This window comes from Moesziomyces antarcticus (assembly GCF_000747765.1).
Source record: "Moesziomyces antarcticus DNA, scaffold: scaffold_v10012, strain JCM 10317, whole genome shotgun sequence".
NCBI lineage: Eukaryota > Fungi > Basidiomycota > Ustilaginomycetes > Ustilaginales > Ustilaginaceae > Moesziomyces > Moesziomyces antarcticus.
Genome location: NW_014638998.1, coordinates 448,616 through 465,956, shown reverse-complemented (window position 1 = coordinate 465,956; position 17,341 = coordinate 448,616). Strand labels below are relative to the sequence as shown.

The 17,341-nt window shown below is 61.0% G+C and overlaps 10 protein-coding genes across 10 annotated transcripts in view; 5 read left to right on the top strand and 5 right to left on the bottom strand.

Moving 5' to 3' along the window:
- Positions 1-1,641, top strand: part of PAN0_012d4563 (uncharacterized protein) — a gene marked incomplete at both ends in the record, with an annotated part of 2,527 nt that extends 886 nt beyond the window's left edge. Inside the window, 4 exons of the mRNA XM_014800100.1 lie at positions 7-339; positions 501-1,008; positions 1,144-1,277; positions 1,357-1,641. Coding sequence (XP_014655586.1) covers positions 7-339; positions 501-1,008; positions 1,144-1,277; positions 1,357-1,641 — 1,260 coding nt within the window. The remainder of the gene's footprint in view (positions 1-6; positions 340-500; positions 1,009-1,143; positions 1,278-1,356) is intronic.
- Positions 1,642-2,341: 700 nt separating this feature from the next.
- PAN0_012c4562 (DUF821 domain-containing protein) lies at positions 2,342-3,829 on the bottom strand (the record flags this gene model as incomplete). Its single annotated transcript, XM_014800099.1, has 1 exon — positions 2,342-3,829. The coding sequence occupies one exon, from the start codon at positions 3,827-3,829 to the stop codon at positions 2,342-2,344; it is 1,488 nt and encodes a 495-aa protein (XP_014655585.1).
- A 577-nt stretch (positions 3,830-4,406) lies between these two features.
- On the top strand, positions 4,407-5,819 carry PAN0_012d4561 (nicotinate phosphoribosyltransferase; the record flags this gene model as incomplete). The annotated part of the gene is made up of 1 exon (XM_014800098.1): positions 4,407-5,819. The coding sequence occupies one exon, from the start codon at positions 4,407-4,409 to the stop codon at positions 5,817-5,819; it is 1,413 nt and encodes a 470-aa protein (XP_014655584.1).
- A 35-nt stretch (positions 5,820-5,854) lies between these two features.
- PAN0_012c4560 (uncharacterized protein) lies at positions 5,855-7,066 on the bottom strand (the record flags this gene model as incomplete). The annotated part of the gene is made up of 1 exon (XM_014800097.1): positions 5,855-7,066. One exon carries the CDS (start codon positions 7,064-7,066, stop codon positions 5,855-5,857), a length of 1,212 nt encoding a protein of 403 aa, XP_014655583.1.
- A 383-nt stretch (positions 7,067-7,449) lies between these two features.
- Positions 7,450-8,022, top strand: PAN0_012d4559 (EF-hand; the record flags this gene model as incomplete). The annotated part of the gene is made up of 1 exon (XM_014800096.1): positions 7,450-8,022. One exon carries the CDS (start codon positions 7,450-7,452, stop codon positions 8,020-8,022), a length of 573 nt encoding a protein of 190 aa, XP_014655582.1.
- A 150-nt stretch (positions 8,023-8,172) lies between these two features.
- Positions 8,173-10,578, bottom strand: PAN0_012c4558 (uncharacterized protein; the record flags this gene model as incomplete). Its single annotated transcript, XM_014800095.1, has 1 exon — positions 8,173-10,578. The coding sequence occupies one exon, from the start codon at positions 10,576-10,578 to the stop codon at positions 8,173-8,175; it is 2,406 nt and encodes an 801-aa protein (XP_014655581.1).
- A 368-nt stretch (positions 10,579-10,946) lies between these two features.
- On the top strand, positions 10,947-11,504 carry PAN0_012d4557 (uncharacterized protein; the record flags this gene model as incomplete). The annotated part of the gene is made up of 1 exon (XM_014800094.1): positions 10,947-11,504. The coding sequence occupies one exon, from the start codon at positions 10,947-10,949 to the stop codon at positions 11,502-11,504; it is 558 nt and encodes a 185-aa protein (XP_014655580.1).
- A 158-nt stretch (positions 11,505-11,662) lies between these two features.
- PAN0_012c4556 (uncharacterized protein) lies at positions 11,663-13,141 on the bottom strand (the record flags this gene model as incomplete). The annotated part of the gene is made up of 1 exon (XM_014800093.1): positions 11,663-13,141. The coding sequence occupies one exon, from the start codon at positions 13,139-13,141 to the stop codon at positions 11,663-11,665; it is 1,479 nt and encodes a 492-aa protein (XP_014655579.1).
- A 60-nt stretch (positions 13,142-13,201) lies between these two features.
- On the top strand, positions 13,202-14,152 carry PAN0_012d4555 (sm-like ribonucleoprotein; the record flags this gene model as incomplete). Its single annotated transcript, XM_014800092.1, has 6 exons — positions 13,202-13,358; positions 13,441-13,460; positions 13,539-13,580; positions 13,650-13,748; positions 13,817-13,867; positions 13,940-14,152. The coding sequence occupies 6 exons, from the start codon at positions 13,202-13,204 to the stop codon at positions 14,150-14,152; spliced, it is 582 nt and encodes a 193-aa protein (XP_014655578.1).
- A 187-nt stretch (positions 14,153-14,339) lies between these two features.
- PAN0_012c4554 (DUF590-domain-containing protein) lies at positions 14,340-16,970 on the bottom strand (the record flags this gene model as incomplete). Its single annotated transcript, XM_014800091.1, has 1 exon — positions 14,340-16,970. One exon carries the CDS (start codon positions 16,968-16,970, stop codon positions 14,340-14,342), a length of 2,631 nt encoding a protein of 876 aa, XP_014655577.1.
- Between the last annotated feature and the right edge of the window lie 371 nt (positions 16,971-17,341).

Below are 17,341 nucleotides of genomic sequence, written 5' to 3'. Positions count from 1 at the left end.
GTCGAGGTCGAGGTCGTGGCCGTGGTCGAGGTCGTGGCCGTGGTCGAGGTCGTGGCCGTGGTCGAGGTCGTGGCCGTGGTCGAGGTCGAGGTCGTGGCCGTGGTCGAGGTCGAGGTCGTGGTCACGGGCTCACTGTTGGTGGATTTCGGCTCGCCCTGCCCGGTTGCTGCTTCGAATGGTCCGACCGACCCCATGCGCGCCCTGGAGGCGTCGCTACACACACCCACTCAAGGGTATGAGGCACGAAAGCTCAAGGAAGCCAGAAGTCTTTGTTTGGCTGGTTCCATTGAGGAAATCCTGCACTCGGGACTGAACTTCCTTGCTCCCCAGCTTTTCGAGGTAGTCGGCCAGCTTCTCGGTGTGGTTGATGAGAGCGTTTGGGCCATGCTGATGCAGGGAAACGAGAGGACCCACCGTAGTCGTCAATTTACGCTAGAAGAGCTCGTACAAGGCTTGGCACGCCACCCTCGCCTCCACCGTATCAACTCCGCCCGACACAGGCCGCACCCTGCTATGGCCCAGCGTGGGTATCGCCGCCAGCCGCCCAAAGAGGCCGCGTCCAGCTGCGCGGACAGGTGCACTCTGCGCTCGGAGGCGGCGGCCCGGCTCTGCTCGCCTGGCCGACGTCATTCTACTATCTGTTTGTCAAGGGCATTGCCGTCTTGGCCGCAAACGCCAAGCCCATCCCGCGCCCGCTGCTCTGCGGCTTTCTCAGCACGCCCTGTGTGGCGCAGTGTGGACTTGACGACGCCGAAGAGACGGAACATCTGCTCGCCTGCCTCACCTTGGTCAATATTGACCATCGCGATCAAGGCCTCCAGCTTGCGACGTCCGAGGAGATCATCCAGTCCAGCTTTGTCTGGACTTTCCATCGTCACTTTGTAACAGCTTGCGCCAACCTCAGGAGCCATCTGTTTGTCAAGAGCCGGGTGGAGCCTCTGAGCCACGTCTTTGAAGAGGTCGGTCGATTTACGATGGAGAACCGTCGTCTGTCTATGAACGAGAGCAGTGAGCTTGCAGAAGCCGCTGCTGCCATCCAGCATAACAACATAGACATGGACCGGCAAGTCAAGAGGCAGCAAGAAGAAGTCAATGACGCTTGACAACGTGCTTGAATCTCGTACTTTGCCCTTATCAAACGAGCCATCGACGTGATGCTGCAAAAGTTGTACACTCTTTTGCGCACCAAGTTTCTCGAGGGAAAGAGCATCAAGGATGCAACTGCTCAGGCGCAGTGGCGGATCCTGCTCGAGGCAGCCGTCATCGCCGAGGTCGAGGTCAAGGTGGCTCGACGGAAGAAGCGCCAAGCTACAATCCCATCGACGTTTCCGATGCTCCTTCCCCGCTTCCTGGCAGCTGCAACGCTCCTATCGAGGTGTCCGACTTACCACGCAGCCTCGGTCGGCATCGCTCGCATCGCCTCGCCTGTCCTGGTTGTCGATGCATGTGCGGCACCAGCACCTCATCACCTCCGGCGCCATGCGCTTTGCTTGGCTCGCCCGCGCGCCCGTCCTCCGCAGCAGGGGCGCGCTCGAACCTGTAAGGAGGGCGAAGCACTCCACGCCGCATCGCTCCACGTCAAGGGGCCCGACGTCGCAACAACAGTATGTTGTCACTGTGCAGGGCGAGGTCGAGGTTTGAGATAATGGCGTCGTTGGGGATCTTGCCTTTGGAGGCGGTCGTCAAGATCAAGGAGGACATTGTGAAGTTGGCGTTGGAGCGAGGTGAACCATCTTTGCTGCCCTCGCCAAGCTTGTCGTCACCGTCGACGATTCAATTGCATCGCCCGACCGAGTTGACCAACTGAGCCGCCTCTCACTTCGGTCGCAAGACTTCGGCCGCGCGAATTGAGTGAATGCATCGCCACGTCGTATGCAAGAGTGCGTTGCTGCGTGTGTACGCTCCCGCGCCGGCCTGGTTGATCGGCTGCGTTTGGCGAGTGCTAAACGCTTGGCACTGCGCCGAGCGGGTTCAAGGACTTGTGTCTCTCGCGTCGTCGCATCAACGCAAAACAAGTCCATCGACCCGAGAGTGAATCGCTCGGCGCCCACACACGAAGCCTTGGAGCAGCGTGCGCAAACTCGCTTGAATGCTCCTGCCCGGTGCAACACGAAACTGAATTCGCTCGACTCGTTTCTCACAAGGCCATTTCGGTGCGGATATCTACGAACTCCGCGTCTCCAGCCGCAACACCATTTGTGCGCACCGACATTCGCACCGACGTTCGCACCGACGTTCGCACCACGCTCGCGACACATTCACGTGGCACCTTCCAGTCTTCATTCAGTAGCGCATTCGGATATCGTGGTTTGAAAAAGAAATGCCATTCCGCAGCTCGGGCTTACTCTGCAATACCTTTGAGCTTGTTGCCCAAGACCAGGAAGCTCTCGTAGCTGGTTTCGGTGCCGGTGTAGTTCACCTTGAACTGCTGTACGCCGGCATAGGACTTGATGGCCTTCCTCCAATAGCATGCAGCACTGGCGGGACTGATGTACCTCTCCCTAAAGAAGCTCCACTGATTATCGGCGATCCTCTTTGCGCGTGCGTCGTCCTCGAGTAGCGAGTCCATGACTTCGGGCAATCGCATCCAGGTTCTATCCCTGAAGACCTGGCCGCGGTCATCCTGGACCTCGGTGCCCGGCTCGGTACCGGTGTACTCGGGCACAAAGACGATGTTCTGATCGGGCGATTCCGGATCCGGATTGTAGAGGTGCGTCCAGTGTTGGATCCACCGTGGCTCGTGCGTGACGATGACGGATCGACAGTTTTGAAGGTAGCGCAAGCGACCGGAGTAGGTCATGCCTTCGGGGAATGCGTGGAACTTCCACTTGCAGTGGTCAGCCATGGAGACGAAGCCTTCGCGGTTGCCCCAGTCGAGCGGCTTGACGTCGTTCCAGGCGTGGTTCTCGGCGGCGGCGAGCAAGGCCTTGCGGTCGGCGGTGCCGACGCTCATGGCGCCGCGCCAGAAGAGCTTGCTGATCTTTGCGCTCCAGGGCGTTGCGTTTTCGAGCTCGAGCGTCTTTTCGCGGTGCTCGGTGTATGAACCGATGCCGGGCTCAGGCCAGCTGTAAAAGCCGTAGTCTGGCATGAGCCAGAGGTCGACGAGGTAGGGGGCGCGGTCGAGCGAGAACTTGCCCATGCTGCCCCAGTCGTTGGCGGAGAGGCAGAATTCGGCGTCGGGCAGCTTCTCGCGTGCGCCGGTGACGGACTGGAAGAGCAGTGCGAGCGCCGAGTTGACGCGGGTGAAGGGCGACTGCTGGAAGTACTTGAGGTAGACGCGGTTATTGTGGATGAGCACGCGGGCGTGCGACCAGATGCCGTCGTCGCACACCTTGTCGAGGTACTCTGCGGTGAGCGGATGCTCGGTGTAGTAGTCTACGCTGCGGTCGATCTCCTTCCAGAGGCCGGGGAAGAAGGTGTCACACTCGTCTTCGGTGAGTGTGAGGTCCTCGGGGTTGAAGGGCGAGTCGTAGTGCAGATCTGCGCGTCCGGAGCCGTTGAGCCAGCGGCCAAATTCGTTGCCATCGACGTCGGTGACTGAGGAGAAGCCGGTCTTGGAGGGCTTGGATTTGCCCCACGACCACGACTCGGAGGTGATCCTGCCTGCATATTCGCCCGCCTTTGCCTTCCAGGTAGCCGATGTTTCCGAGTCGGAGGAAGCAAAGCCGAAGAAGACGAGGAGGGTGAAGAGGGCGGCTGCGATGAGCGCCCAGCGTGTGCGTGCGCGGCCAAAGCCGGCGGTAGCGGAGGAGGTGCGGGTATCTGAGATGGTGGAAGGGAGCGGTGTGTTGGTGGGTACGCGCACGTACTTGTTCAGGAGGCCCGACATGGCTGGCTGCTAGGCACGCGGGCTGCGCGCGAACCGGCAGCAGAGGATGCGACGATCGGCTGGTGTGAGTGTGATTGGCTGTGTGCAGGCAAGCAAGCTATGAAAGCCGGCGGTGCATGGCCGTGTGTGGGGGGGCGGCTTTTGTGAGGTGTCGCCAGGGCCAGAGTGAGTGTCGCGAAAGTGGTGGTGATGGGTTGCGATGTCGGCTGCGGAATGGCGCTGGAGGATGGTGGTGGAAGGAGTGGCTGGTGTGGCTGCAAGCAGTGGTGTGAAGGCAATACCAGAGCGATGATGGTTGCGATGCACGTCTGCGTGGGCGGAGTCTCCGCTCTCACGTTGATGCCGCCCGCTCGCGGCCAAGAATTTCGAGGCGCGCCAGCTGAGCGACGGTTCATTGCAACGTTGGCGGTGGCGCGCAGGCGGAAAATCGCAGCTGTCAGTATATGGCTGCTCTAACATTTAGCGGATTTCGCTTCGAGTCAGCAGCTATCCTCCACCTTCTCAAAGTGTCACGAGCCAACAACACCTTCGAACCAGCCTTCCCACCTCACCATTCCATCCTAGACCCTCATTCATCATGGCGTCCTTAACCCAGGCACATTCCACCGTCAAGGATGCGCCCGACACAGCGCCTATCCGCAGCATCCTCGACACGGATCTGTACAAGCTCACCATGCAGCAGGCCGTACTCCGACACTACCCCAAGGCCCGCGTCGCGTACAAGTTCACCAACCGCTCGGCGTCGTCGATGAAGTTCACGCGCGCCGCCATCGAGCGTATCCGCACACACGTCCACAGCCTCGTCGACCTTACGCTCACGACCGCAGAGCGCGAGTGGCTCGAACGCACATGTCCCTATCTCCGCCCCGACTATCTGGACTACCTGGCTGGGTTCCGGTTCGACCCGTCCACACAGGTTCAGATCGAGTTTGTGCCCTCGTATACCGATGCACAGGGGTGCGAATGGGGAGATTTGGGGCTGAGGGTGCAGGGTGTGTGGGCCGAAGTCATCTTTTACGAGGTGCCGCTCATGGCGATTGTGTCCGAGGTGTACTTTAGCACCGTCGATACCGAGTGGTCGCTCGAGGGCCAGTACGAGCAGGCGCGGTCGAAAGCAGCCAGGCTCGCCTCGAACGGCATCCGCTACTCGGAGTTCGGTACGCGCAGGAGACGATCCTACCAGACCCACCGCACAGTCATCCAAGGCCTGCTTGCGGGCGACCGCGATGCAGCCTCTTCTGCCGCCACGACCAAGGGCAAGCTGCTGGGAACGAGCAACGTGCACTTTGCGCAGATGTTCGACTTGGTGCCCGTGGGCACGGTTGCGCACGAATGGACCATGGCCGTAGCTGCGCTCGAGGGATATGCGCATTCGAACCTCAAGGCTCTTCAGCTGTGGGATGCAGTCTATTCGCCGCCGGACTTTGTGCCCAACAGCCCCACGCACGACCTCACGATTGCGCTCACCGATACCTTTTCCACCAGCGTATTCTGGAACGATCTGCTGCACAGTGCACACGGCATCGAGATCGCCAAGCGATGGCGAGGTCTGCGTCAAGACTCGGGCGACAGTCGTGCATTTGCAGACCGCGCACTCGCCGCCTACAAGAGCATCGGCGTGGATCCGAGCACAAAGGTCGTCATCTACTCGGACGGACTCGACGTGGAGCGTTGCATCGACCTCGCCGCCTACTCGAAGCAGATCGGAATCGGCGCAGGATTCGGGATCGGCACTTCGTTCACCAACGACTTTATGCGCAACGCTACCACCAAGAGCAAGCCGCTCAACATCGTCATCAAACTCGACAGCGTAGAGCACCGACCCGTGGTGAAAATCTCGGACGACCTCACCAAGAATACCGGCGATCCTGCCGAGGTGCTGGCGGTCAAACGCAGATTCGGAATCCCCACCAACCCAACCACCTCGACGAGTGTCATTACGGACATTGCGCTTGGAAGCACGGTTGAAATCCAAGTCGAAGACGCCTAGTTCGCCTTTTTTGCTTCAAATAGATGATCATTGATTTATCGATACGCAGCGGGTGTGGAAGAGATCGCGCCCATGGAGCCACGAAGACTGCGCAGTGCACGGTCGACTTCGAAGCTCTCGTCGCCCAGGAACGTGTCGTTTGCGTCGTCCTGCTCGAAGCTCACCTCTGGCTCCGTCCACGATGCTGCTGCTGGTGTGACGGATCGCGAGCGCAATGACGATGGTGAGGGTGACGCGCGCGGTGCAGCTCCCGAGTGACGCGCCCGGAACGCCGCCAGTGGCGACGAGCTCGCTGCTGCTGCCACTCCAAACTCGTGCGTAGCCGGTGTGCTCGCCCTAGCTGCAGCGACAGGCGACGAGCCCGGACTCGAAGTGCGTCGCAATGACGGCGAGAACTGCGAGTAGTCCATGGACGCCGATGCATTCGCTGCGGCTTGTGTGGGCGAGTCGCGCTTTGGGTGCGAAATGGGCGAGCCGGGTCCAATGTTGGAGGTGCGTGTCTTGGGTGAGCCCCTCATCCGACTGGCCGCCACAAAGTTGATCGACTTGGCCACTTGCGGTGACTGGAATCCCAGCACCGCACCCCGACCCACCGCAGCGCCGGTGGCAGCGCCATTGGCAGCGGGAGCCGTCAAGGTAGAAGAGGTGGAGCGACGCATGAGCACTGTGGCTTCGACGAGGTTGAACACGAGCACAACGCTGATGGCCCACAGGATCCACGCCACGATGGCGTCGACGAGCTCGTCGGTCGTTCCGCCCACGTGCATGTACACCAGGTCGAGCACGTACCAGTATGCGTCGCGCGGCCGACTCGTTAGCGCCGGTACGATCCACAGCAGGCACAGCGCTCCCAGATTCCATTTGAGCCGACGCGACAGTGCGATCGAAGACGCGCCGCCCGACGCAGACGGCGTGCGAACGGGCACGCTGGGCGGCGCGGCGGACGGTTTGGCAGCCGACGCAGCGGGACGCGGAGACTGCGCTACGGTCGAAGATGTGGAGATGGCGGCAGGCGAGCCGTACGTGGGCCGGGCTGGAGTAGAAAAGGTGTTGGCTGGCGGCTGGTGCGCAGTTTGCTGCTGCGGCGCGAGAGGCTGGTTCTGGAATCGCACCGCCTTGGACGAAGCGTCCGACGGCGTCAGCGCCTGCGAGTATGCCGGGTGCGTCGAGGTCGAGGCGCGCACGGGCGTGGCGAAGCCATACGCAGACTGCGACGCGCTGCGCCCTGGCGAGGCGGTGGTGTACATTGCTGTTCGTGCTGCTGGACGTGGATGGAGGGAGTCAAAGCTGTCAAAGCTGTCCGTCGTCGTCGCCTCAAATTGTCCACCCTCAAAGGAATCGGCAGTCGGGAGTGCGGCTTCCAAATGTTGATTTCGTTCAAAACTGTCAGATCGCACTCTTTTGCGGGTTTGGGACGCGCCCAAAAGGCGGCACGTGAGCGAGATGGCCTGTTGACCCTCCACAGCTGCTGCGAGAAGGGGGCGGCACTTTGGCTCAGCCCCTGAGCGAGCGCGCGAGACCAACACTTTGGGCTCGAAGTGCATTGCATGCAACTGCCTTCCCCGCTCAATTCCCCCCACCACCATCACTTCCCCTTCCGCCGTCTCCTCGCGCATATACACACATCACCATGGCCAGTCGCGGCACCGCAACCTCTTCCGCCGCCGCGTTCCTAAACGCAGGAGCCTCCACCTCCTCACCCCGCAAGCTCGGCAACCATCCGCGTCAGTCGTCGTCGGCGCTCTATACCGCCTTTTCGCCCAAGCAGATCCAGGGCTTCAAGGAGGCGTTCAACATGATCGACACCGATTCGGACGGTCTCATCACCCAGCGCGACATCGCCGCCATGCTCGGGAACCTCGGCGTGGACGCATCGCCACCGGCACTCCAGGCGTACTTCAAAAACAACGCCAACGCAGGCGTCAACTTCACCCAGTTCCTCACCATGTTCGGCGAGCATCTCGCAGAGCTCGACGACCAGACCGTGCTCATGGAGGCCTTCGAGTGCTTTGACGAGAAGGACGTCGGCAAGATCGATGCGCACGAACTCAGGTTCTGGCTAAGCCAGGTGGGCGATAAGATGTCCGACGCCGAAATCGACCGTCTGCTCTCCGGCCCGTTTATGGACAAGGCCGGAAAGACCTTTGACTACAAGGCGTTTGTAGAGGCCGTCAAGATGTCCGAACCTGCCGAAGTCGAGTAGTGCCCCGCCTCAAACCACCAGCGTCCCTCTCTCGCCCTTGTCTCGCCCCTATTCTGTATTTTAGCCCGCGACTCCCCAGAAACGACTCTTTCTTTGCAACACCGGCCAACGACATCAATTAACTTACGACGCGGTGCTACTCGACATCCGCTACTGCGTGCGAGGAAGCTGGCTTGACTGGATGCTTGCTCTTTGACTTGATGTCCTACGCGGGTTCCTCGGTGGTGCTTCCGGAAACTCGCAGACTTCGATCGACTTTGCGCCGGTTCGGAGGGCAATATGCGTTTGTCTCGCGAGTGCGTTGGCCCACCGCGCGGCTCTATCCGCCTGCTTGCGATACGCATTAAGGCGGCTCCCGTCGTTTCGGTTCGAGATGCCTAGCGAGGAGAGTGTGGATTGGAGTCGATCGTTGAGCAGCTGCACGTGTGTGTGGGTCTGGGAAATCAACAGCCATGCCTGCGCCAGCCCATTCACATCGTCCACTGCAAGCGCCTCCAGCGACGCATCTGCCGAAGGCATAGCGGGCATTAGTATCGATTCAAGCGAGCTGAAAGCATGCGCATTAACCACGGGTGGCGAGGTTGCAGCCAAGCTGCGTGGTGCCACGGTGGACGCAGACTGCGTGCGAAACAGACGCCGTGCTCCTGGTCGAATCACGGACGTATCCTCTGCATCCACATCAATGGCGGTGCTTGAGCGGCGCTGAGCGCTCACAACCACATTGTCGTCATCCTTCGTAGTAGATCGTCTTGCTTTTATGACGAGTGTTCGCGTCTTCTCCTCCGCCAACACAGCTGCCTTTCTCTTTGCAGGACTGGCGAGAGGCAGTGACGAATCGGTCGAACTGCCACGGCTGGTCCGCCTTGTTCTCTCGGGGCTAGTGCTCTTCGTCCTCTCCCACCGTTCTGGTGGGTCGATCACCGGCATCATGAAGTACTCGCTTCTCAGCGTGTCGGATGGCGGCTCGTGTACGGCCTCCAAATAGCCCGAGCTCTGACTGCCCTGGCTTGGGTTCGGGTGCACTTGTTCGTCGCGACGAGCTGCAAGTGCCGTCAGCTGCGATAAGCTTGAAGGTCGTATATCCTGAGCAAGTGTCGGATGCGATGGTTCCCGCTGCGATGCCACCGAGCTTTGACCGCGCTGGCTTTGGTGCGAGCGTGAGCGTGAGCCTGCAACTTGTCCGTTTGGAAGCACTGCAGGTGCCTCGGCAGGCTGGCTTCGAGTTCGCATACGTCGATCAGGTGTTGGTTGCGATGAGCTTGGAGGTCGCGCAGGTGTCGGCTGCGAGGGCGCCCCCGAACTCTGACCGCGCTGGTGTGGGCTCGAGCGTGCCCTTTGTTCGTGGCTTGGGCTCGGACCTCCCACTTGTCCGCGGCTTGGGCTCGAGCGTGTCACTTGTCCCTCGCGACGCATTGGCGCAGGTGCCCCGGACTGCTTGCTTTCAGACATTGTCCGCTTTGTAGGCGTTTGCTGCGATGGGCCTGGAGGTTTCAGACCCTGAGCAGGTGTCGAACGCGACGAGCTGGGAGGTGGCATGCTCTGAGCACGTGTTGGGTGCGATGGTGCCGCGGAGTTCTGACTTGCCTGGCTTGCGCTCGAACCTGCATCTTCTGCGATAGGTTCTTGAAGAAGTTCGTCGCAACGCACTGGAAGTGCCTTGGTTTGCTTGGTTTCCGACCTGATCCGCTTAGTAGGCGTTTGCTGTGACGATGCCACCGAGCTCTGACTGCCCTGGCTTGAGCTCCCGCAAACTTGTCCGTCGCGACTCACTTGCGCAGGCGCCTCATCCTGCTCTATTCGAGGTAGCATTCCCTGACCAGGTGTCGGCTGCGATGGTGCCTCCGAGCTTTGACTTGCCTGGCTTGGACTGGGACGTGGATCTTCTGCGACGGGTGCTGGTAGAGGCTCGTCGTGACGCATTGGAAGTGCCTCATCCTGCTGGCTTGGAGGCGGCATGCCCTGAGCGGGTGTCGGCAGCGACGGCGACAGCGAGCTCTGGCTCGCCTGACTTGCGTTCGAGCCTGTATCTTCTTCCGTGGGGGCTGGCAGAGGTTCATCGCGACGTAGAATTTCCTCGACCGCCTGGCTTTCCGACCTCATCCGCTTATTAGGCGTTGGCTGCGAGGCTGGCATTTGTAGGAAGTTGGTTTCGTCTTCGCTTTCGTCTTCATCTTCTTCTTCGTCTCTCACCTGCCAAGGTCTTGGCAGACGGCGAACAGTTTCAGCCCTGGAGCTCGAGGTGACTGGGCTAGCTGGTGGAACCATGGAGGTCGTGCGTACCCGTTTCATCCGAACTCTCGGGCTCGACACTTCCGCTGCTACCGGGCTTCTCGGCGTCTCGCCGGGTGGCACACTGAAGCTGATGTCTCTGCGCTTGATACTTCCTGACGCCGTTTCCTTCCGCGTCGGTGTCTTGTCCTGAGAGGATGTCGGAGAATGGGTGGGATGATGCTGTGTGATCGGCACGGAGATTGCGCGTCTCGTCACCTGCGTCGACTGCGAGATCGGTGTGAGCGGCGGGCTGATCTGCCTGCCACCCGATCCAGCTTGACCCATGGTGCTAGTATCGCTGAACTTGGCTTCGAATGGTGGCAAGAAGCAAATATGAGCAGGCTTCGCAGCCGCCAAGCGTTCTTCAGAAGCTGCATCTGCACACGGCTGCACGAGACAGGCGGGTTGGCAATCCTTTGTGCGGATTCGATCAGGACAAAGCTCTCATCATGAAAGCGGGCTTCATTTGCGGCCCTGGGTCTTCGCGCAATGTGGCCGTTTCATAACGGATGCAAGACGGAAGCACTCGAACGTAGATTTTTTGGATCAGGTGTGATCATAGAGATGCGACAGACGATCCGTAGTGACGTGAGCTGCGCAACGAACAAGGTTTCCGCTCTTCCGCACAAAGGGGCACAGGTACCCGCACAAGGATGCGCACGACTCTGCACTTGTTCATTCAACCCACCACTTCATACGCCTCGTGCACATTCGACACGATGGGAATCCTCTTTTCCTCCCCCTCTCCCTCTCCCTCTCCTTCGACCGCGTCCTCGGCCTCTCCCTTGCCGGCTAGACAAGCTGAGCCTGTTGGACGAGCTGAGCCTGCTAGACGAGCCGAGCCTGCTAGACAAGCTAGACGAGCTGGGCTTGCTGAGCAAGCCGAGCCAGTGGTGGAGCGGCCTTCGCTGCGACAGGTAGCTCTGAAGCGGGACGTTGGGCGCATGCTGCTCATCGACGCGAGCGATGCCAGCGTAACCTACGACGCGCGCTTCATGCTCGAGTACATGCGACGCAGCGAGCTCGGCGAGCGTCCACGCGTGCGCCACTTTATCATCCACCACTTACCCCGCATGCCCCGGGACAGCATTGCGGCTACGGCAGCCATCCTGCTCGCCATCGATCCGGCACTCGAACAGACCATGTATCTGTGCGTCGACAACGCCGCCGCCCGCGCGGGCGTGCCGGACCTCATGCTACCCGAAGCCTAGTCCGCCACCACCCCAAACGGCCTCCAGATCCGGCGTTTAGTCACGACCCCTTACGTCAGCTCACATTTCCACCATCCAGCTCGCACTTCATTTCGGGCCACCTTCCAAACACAAGCATGATAAAGAATGCACGAGTTGGTTGGCAGCGTGCTGCGAATCTACGACGACATGAGCGGTTCCGGCTGGGCTGTGTTTGCACCGGGGATGATGCTCTCCATCTCATCGTCCTGCTGCTGCTGAGCGAAGACCTGGAGTCTATTAACCGTGCCACCGGCTGCAATTGCTCTCTGTCCCTCCGGATGTGTAAAGTAGCAATCTGGCCTCGTACACCCGAGACCAAACCTGCACGGCGTCGCCGCTGAGCTGCGCTGTGGATGCGCAAAGAAGCAGTCTGGCCTCGTGCAGGCTGCACCGAACCTGCACGGTCGCGACGACGACTGACTCGGCAGCGCAGCGTCCATGGACAGCACCTTGGGTGGTGCAGGTGCGAATGCGGGCGCGGGGGGTCGGATGCGTGCAACGGCAGGACTCACGTGGCTGCGCGTGCAGTCTTTGTTGGTACAGCGTGCGCCGAAGCGGCAGTTTTGCTGGCTGAGTACGAGCGCGTTCGGGTCGCCGCCCGGGCCGGCGTTGGCGGGCGAGGCGTGCGAGTAGGCGCACATCGGATTCGTACACCCCACATTCCACCGACAGATCGACGTCTCGCTAGGCTCCGTTGGGAAGTCGCTCGAACGACCCACCTCCGAAGCAGCGGTGGTGGGGGGAGCATCGTTGTTCGGTAGCATCGGATCAATGCGTGCCAGGATCGAAGCTGGTTCGCCCGAGGGAGCGGAGGGAGCGGGAGCAGCGGAGGCAGCTTCGGTGGAGGGGACGAAGGCCGGTGCGCGAGGATCGGGGATGCCGGCCCGACCAAAGATGCTCAGCCCCTCGGCACTGGTGGCGCTTGCGGCAGGGAAGAGCTCCTTTGTGTTCTGCGCTGGTTTGCGCAAAGCGCCCATGGCGGCATCGAACACTCTCGGTGCGCCACCACGCTGCACGGGTGGCCTTGGCTGGCTGCGTCTCTCGTCGGCCTTTCGGCGCCAGTGTGCCTCGCCATCGAAAACATCGTCGCGCACACGCACATCGTCTGCATGCCGCGAGTACGGTGGAGGCGGAGACCTGCTTCGCCTCGCATCGTGACGCGATCCACCTGCCACGGGAGACCTGCTTCTCCTCCTCTCCAGTCTTCGCGCCGGCGGCTGCTCCTCTTTGGCTGCTTGTGGACGCTCAGCCTGGTCGAGGCACTCCTGCGTCTGCGTCCAGATCCACTCTGTAAACGCCGGATCGTACTCGGTACCGACGAGCTCCTGCAGCTCCGAGGTGACCTGGTCGGCGGTCTTTTGATTGGCGAGCATGACGACGATGTACTCGGCCATGACGGGGTCGTCGTGTGCCGAGTAGTTGTGGTGTGCGAGCTGGAGCTGGATGCGCTGCTGCAGCTCCTGCACATGTGCAGCGTGCACGTCGATGTTGCGGAACGCCGACATGCTGCGTTTGGAAGCGCGGAAGGTGGGTGAAGATGGTGGGGCGAAGGAAGATGTGGCGGTTGGGGATGTCGTGTGGAGTTGAAGCGCGGAAAGGCGGAGTGAAATTTTCATCGGGCTGGAGAGGAGGGGGAGATCGGGATATCGGCCGATGCGAATCGAGTGGAGTTGGGAATGGGCGAGGCGACGAAAGCACCAACCACCATCCTCATCTTTGCATCCGAGCCTGCTCCTCTCATCCCATCTGCTCCCGCACCCACACGACTCGACACACTTTTGGCAGCAAGAACCTCTCGAACACATCATCCGGCATCAGTTCAGCTTCGAGTCGGTACAGCAGCTCACATCCGACAAATCCGTGCCTTGGCTCCAGACTGCCCTCCAACCCCACCGCTCTTTCGTCAATCGCATAGCCAAACTCGCACTCGCCATGGTAAGATCCGACCGCGCCTCGTTGCACTTGCGAAGGCGTTGCTGACGATTCATTTCGATGCTTTGAATTGCGCTCCAGTTGCCGCTATCGCTGCTGAATGCAGCGCAGAACAAGCCGATGGTAAGCACAACCCCTTGGATGCTCTCGCCTTTGATCACGCACTGATCCTGTCGTTCACTTCGGATGCAGCTGGTGGAGCTCAAGAACGGCTCTACGTTCAACGGACATCTTGTGGCATGTGACAACTTTATGAACCTCACCCTTCGCGAGGTCTACGAAACCAGCGCCGTAAGTTCCCCTCCGTCTTCCCAACTCTTCTGCATACCTACTGACACTTGGCCTTTCGGGAATTGTAGAGTGGAGAGCAGTTTTGGAAGCAGAAGGAATGCTATATTCGTGGCAGCACAGTAAGTCCAACTCCCCTTGGCTTTACTCGAACAAAAGTACTGACTTTGGAATGCTGCGGATGGGGCTTACAGATCAAGTACTGTCGGGTTGCGGACAGCGTGATTGATCAGGTCAAGGAGACCGAGGAGGCTGCACGCAAGCAGCGCCAACAGGGCGGTGGCGGTCTCTCCGGTGGCGTCAGTCTAGGTGCGCGTGGTGGTGGACGTGGAAACCACCGCGGCTCAAGGGGCGGTGGTCCAGACCGCGGAAGAGGATCCGCAAGAGGCCGTGGAAGAGGCCAGTAATCACACACCTGTATCAGTATCTCCAACACACACCAACCAACCAACCAGCCTCACAATCCAAAAAAAGTAACAACCCAGACCACACAAGCACACCAGCTTCGACTCACGCACGTCCATTCCAAGAGTCGATATGAAACAAGCACCAAGCCGCAATGAGATGCAAGGAGGATGAGGAGGGGGAGGGAGCTTATTCGGTCTTGCCCGAGTTGTGGATGGCCGTGGCGCCGACGTCCTTGTCCTTGCTCCAGAATCCGGCTGCGGAACGTACGTCGCCCGAGAGCGATTCGCGGATGCTCTCGAGCCCGCCCTCGGCTGCGTCGATCTGGCCGTGCACGTGCGACTTGAGCGTCTCGACGCGCAGGACCCACTCTCTGCGCCGGACGACCATCTCCTCGTGCGAGCCGCGCCAGATGAGCCGCTCGAGGATGTGCCGAATGCCCGACCTGACCAGCGCATACACATGCTCCGCCAACAGCGCCACCAGCACCGCCGCCACGATCGCGCCCGCCGCACCCGACGTTGGGATGTGCGACGGCACGAGCCTTGAGAAGCTGAATCGCGACTGTGCATCGTCGGCGAGCGTGAGATTGGCGCGCGAAGGATGGAGGTGCGTGCGCATGGTGGTCTCGTACCGCGAATGGCCCTCGAGATGCGCATGCTCCGACTGCTGGAAGAGGTAGACGAGCGCGGCATTGTTGAGCGCACCCAACCACGCGATAAAGCCAAACGCCTCGAGCCAGGGCCCGATCGTCTCGGCCCGTACGGGCACGGGACGTCGGTTGTTCACGCTGATCTTGGCCGCATCCGAGCGCAGCTCGAAAAAATTGTTGACAAACCCCATCACGGGCGACAGCGGCCACACGACGGACCAGAGCGTAATGTAGCCAAACTGCGTCGCCATCTCTGCGTAGTCGCCAAACAGATCGTACGGCGGAAGCTGCAGCTCCTTGCGCACGCGCGAGACGAAGCGCCGCTCCGACTCCTCCTTGCCACTGTCGGCCGCGCCGGGCTCGAGCGGAGTTACGTCGCCCGATGACGGGGCAGAGGACGACGCCGAGTCCTGGCGCTGAGGCTGACGCTGCGATGAGCCGTCGGCGTTCTTTTGGGCGGCGCGCTCCTCGCGCCACTCGGCAAATTTGCGCATGAGCACGGGCAGCGCAAGCTCGGTAAAGGCGTTGACGAACTGGCTGGTGACGCTGACGGCGAAGAGCTGGGTGTGCATGCGGTCCGGGTTGATGTGGAAGTCGATGCCCTTTGGACTGATGTTGCCCGTGCGGATGGCGTGCTGGATCGAGTCGCGGAAGAAGCCGCGCTGCACCATGGTCTCCATGATCGACTCGCCAAAGGGGATGTAGATGTAGGCGGAGAGGGTGAGTGCGCCGTAGGCGGTGATGGCCTGCATGGCAAAGCGCTTGAGCGTGAGCGAGTAGTCGTACGACTTTGCGCTGTGGTGATTCTCCCACTTTGTGATGGCGACCGCGGTGGCCTGCCAGGCGGCGATGATCTGGGGCACGGCGACGACGAGCAGCGCGGTGGGGATGAAGGGCACGGCCTGCTTGAGTCGGCCGTGGTAGAGCTGGGTGACGAAGATCTCGACGACAAACATGAGCGTCATGGTAGCCGCCAGCACGGAGGCGAAGAAGGCGACGATGGGCAGCGAGAGGATGACGCGAAGTTCGCGGCGCCACCACTCAAAGACCTCCTCGGGCTCTTCGGTGGCTGGATCGATGCGCGTGGTGCGCGGCACAAAGTCGTGGCGCCTGCGGTCGACTTGGGAGACGCCGAGTGTGCCCCAGCGCACGGCGAGCTTGCGTTCCTTCATGCGCCACAGTTCGACAAAGAGGCAGGACCACGAGACGAGGCCGAGCGAGTAGACGGGCGAGAAGGGCCTACCGAGGAGCCAGAAGGCGAGGCCGAGCAGCGCGGCGGGGGCGAGCGCCTGGAAGTAGAAGTTGAGGAAGCCAAAGTAGAGCGCCACGTCCTCGCCAAAGTGTTCGCGGATCGAGTCGAGGTCTGCGAGGCCGATGCCCGAGAAGAGCTTGGCGGGCGAGGTGTGCGACCAGCGCTTCATCCATGCCGAGTTGTACGCGGGGTCGTGGATGGCGCTCATGTCGACGAGATGCGGGAACTCTTTGAGGCCGAGCCTGAGACCAGCGCCCGAGGGCACCTGAGAGCTGCCGGCTGCATTCTTGACGGCGTGCGAGGCGAGGCTGGGCAGCGTGAGGAGCGAGTCGACGAGACGGAGGCGCGATGCGGGCGTGAGGTGGAGCGACGACGGCTGCTGCTTTTGAAATGATGCGTCGGCGAGGCTTGAGGAGCGCGGCGGGGGCGGCTGTACGGAGAGCACGCCATGGAGGTAGTCGGAGAGCGCCTCCTGCCGGGCGAGCTGATGGAGGAGCTGCGAGTCTGCCTTTACAAAGAGTAAGATCTGACCGGAGCCTTTGGAACCTTCGCGGCTGGTTACGTGGAGGCCAGTGTCACGGATGCGCTGTACGAGTGCGTCGTACTCTGCTGCGATCTTGGAACGCTCTGCGGCGGGCACCTTTGTGCTGGAGCGAAGGTACTTTTTGGCGATGTGCTGGAATACGAGGACGTAATCGGCGATCTGCGAGTCGGGATGCGACTGCGGCACGGGATACTCGGTGGTGAGAGACGACGAAGAAGTGACGTCGCGTGCCGATCCGACGGCGTCCTTGGCTGCCTTTTGGGCGGAGTGGAGAGCGCCCTGGATAGGAGGCAGCGCTTTCTCGGAGAGGTTGGACGGTGCGTCGGCGGCGGCGGACGCCCCGTGTGGGGAGTCTTGCTTGATGCCGTTCATGGTGCCGGCCAAGAGCTAGGATCCTAATCCAGACGGAAGAGAGGGGCTGTCTGAGATGGTGGCCGAGAAGCAACGACGAGCGGTATTGAGCAGCTCGCTTTGTGTGACTGGCAAGGCGAGTGCACGGACTCTGTCTCACGAGGTGAAGGCGCAGAATGCCGTCACGTCACACCGCTTTTCTGGCATTTGCGCCAACGCACGTCAGCGCGCCTTTGCTGCAACGCCGCCAAAAAAACGGGCGGTGCATGATAAGGCCGTACAGCGGCAGGAGCGTTGCTGCGTGTGGAGGTTTGGCCTTCGATGGCACTCAAGAAGCAGACGCACACTCGCACTCGCACCCGCCAGCCTAGAGCTTGTTCATGCAGCCAAGC